Source organism: Eimeria acervulina, genomic scaffold, assembly GCF_000499425.1.
Source record: "Eimeria acervulina Houghton genomic scaffold, Eah_scaff3067, whole genome shotgun sequence".
NCBI lineage: Eukaryota > Apicomplexa > Conoidasida > Eucoccidiorida > Eimeriidae > Eimeria > Eimeria acervulina.
The window spans coordinates 1-1,425 of NW_013547732.1; the positions used below are offsets into that span (position 1 = coordinate 1).

The 1,425-nt window shown below is 49.4% G+C and overlaps 1 protein-coding gene across 1 annotated transcript; it reads right to left on the bottom strand.

Annotated features, from left to right (window-relative positions):
• Nucleotides 1-344: 344 nt before the first annotated feature.
• Nucleotides 345-626, bottom strand: EAH_00068070 (hypothetical protein; the record flags this gene model as incomplete). Its single annotated transcript, XM_013392347.1, has 1 exon — nucleotides 345-626. The coding sequence occupies one exon, from the start codon at nucleotides 624-626 to the stop codon at nucleotides 345-347; it is 282 nt and encodes a 93-aa protein (XP_013247801.1).
• Nucleotides 627-1,425: the final 799 nt, after the last annotated feature.

The following is a 1,425-nucleotide window of genomic DNA, read 5'->3' on the forward strand; positions in this document are numbered from 1 at the left end:
TATATATATATATATATATATATATATATATGCATGGAATTGTACGCATACATATATATAAAGAGATGTAAATAGATATAGACATACAAACATAGAAGCCGCTGTAAATATAGATATGTACGCATACGCACAGATACATATACCTGTATTTACATATATATATATATATATATATATATATTAGCACGAAGTCGTATGATAGAAACCGCAGTTGTATGCAGAGGCCGCGCTGACCGGTCGTAAGCAAACAGAAAGAAGTCCACTTAATAACGGCAGCAGCAACAGCAGCAGCAGCAGCAGCAGCAACAGCAGCAGCAAAGGGAAGATTACAGTTAGTGTGTGTATCAATTGTTCGCAGTGTTGCCTCTCTTGTCATCTCCTTCTCGCCTCGGCTGCAGCAGCGCTGCTGCGGCTGGGCGGTTGAGCTGCTGCAGCAGCAACGAGTCGGCTGCCTCTCCTGCTGCTCCTGCTGCTCCTGCTCCTGCTGCTGGCACAGGCATGGGCTCCTTGCTGGGGCCGCTGCCCTTGTTGAGTCCTCCAGCTGCTGCTAGTTCTGCTGCGACTGCTAATACTGCTGCTCCTGCTGCTCCTGCTGCTGCTGGTTCCCCCGGCTTCTGGAAGTCCATGAGCGGAGCTGCTGCCTCGCCAGCAGGTGCAGCAAAACAAGATACAGCAGCAGGAGCAGCAGCAGCAGCAGCAACAGCAACAGGTGACAGCTTCTGGCCCTCCAGCACAAGAGTGCTGGGAGTCCATGCAAATGATCAGAGGGATTTGGACAGCGGAAATGCAGACGCGGAAGGTAAGAGGCAGCAGGAGGTGTTGCTGCTGCTGCTGCTGGGGCTGCTGTTGTAGCTGCTGCTACTGCTGCTGCTAATATTAATTGCGGCGCTTTGTAGCTGCAGCTCCTGCAACTGCTACTGGTGGTGCTACAGTATTCGTACTGCTGCTACTGCTACTGTTTGCTGCCGGTGATGATCTTGGCTTTGGAGTTTTGCAGCTGCTTGTTGCTGCTCTGTTGCTTTGCTGCAGCAGCAGCAGCAGCAAAGGCTTATAGAGAGGCGTGGGCTGCTCTCCTCCGCGCTGTCTCCTTAGCTGAGGCGGAAGACGCCCAGGCTGCGTTGCAGGCAGCCCGAGAAGCATCAGCAGCAGCAGCGGCAGCAGCAGCAGCAGCAGCAGATGCAGCAGCAGCAGACAGGGAGTCAGCAGCAGACGCAAATGTCCTCTCTTTGGTATTGGCAGCCGGCGTCCACCTCGCGGGCAGACTCGAAGTAATTATTCATCTTACACCAACTTCAGCATTCTTTAAGTATATTTATGCATATATATATATATGTATATATTTATGCTATATAGATGTACGTATATATACATAAATACATATATATATATACGTAGATCTGCAAAGATATTATGGACATGTTATCT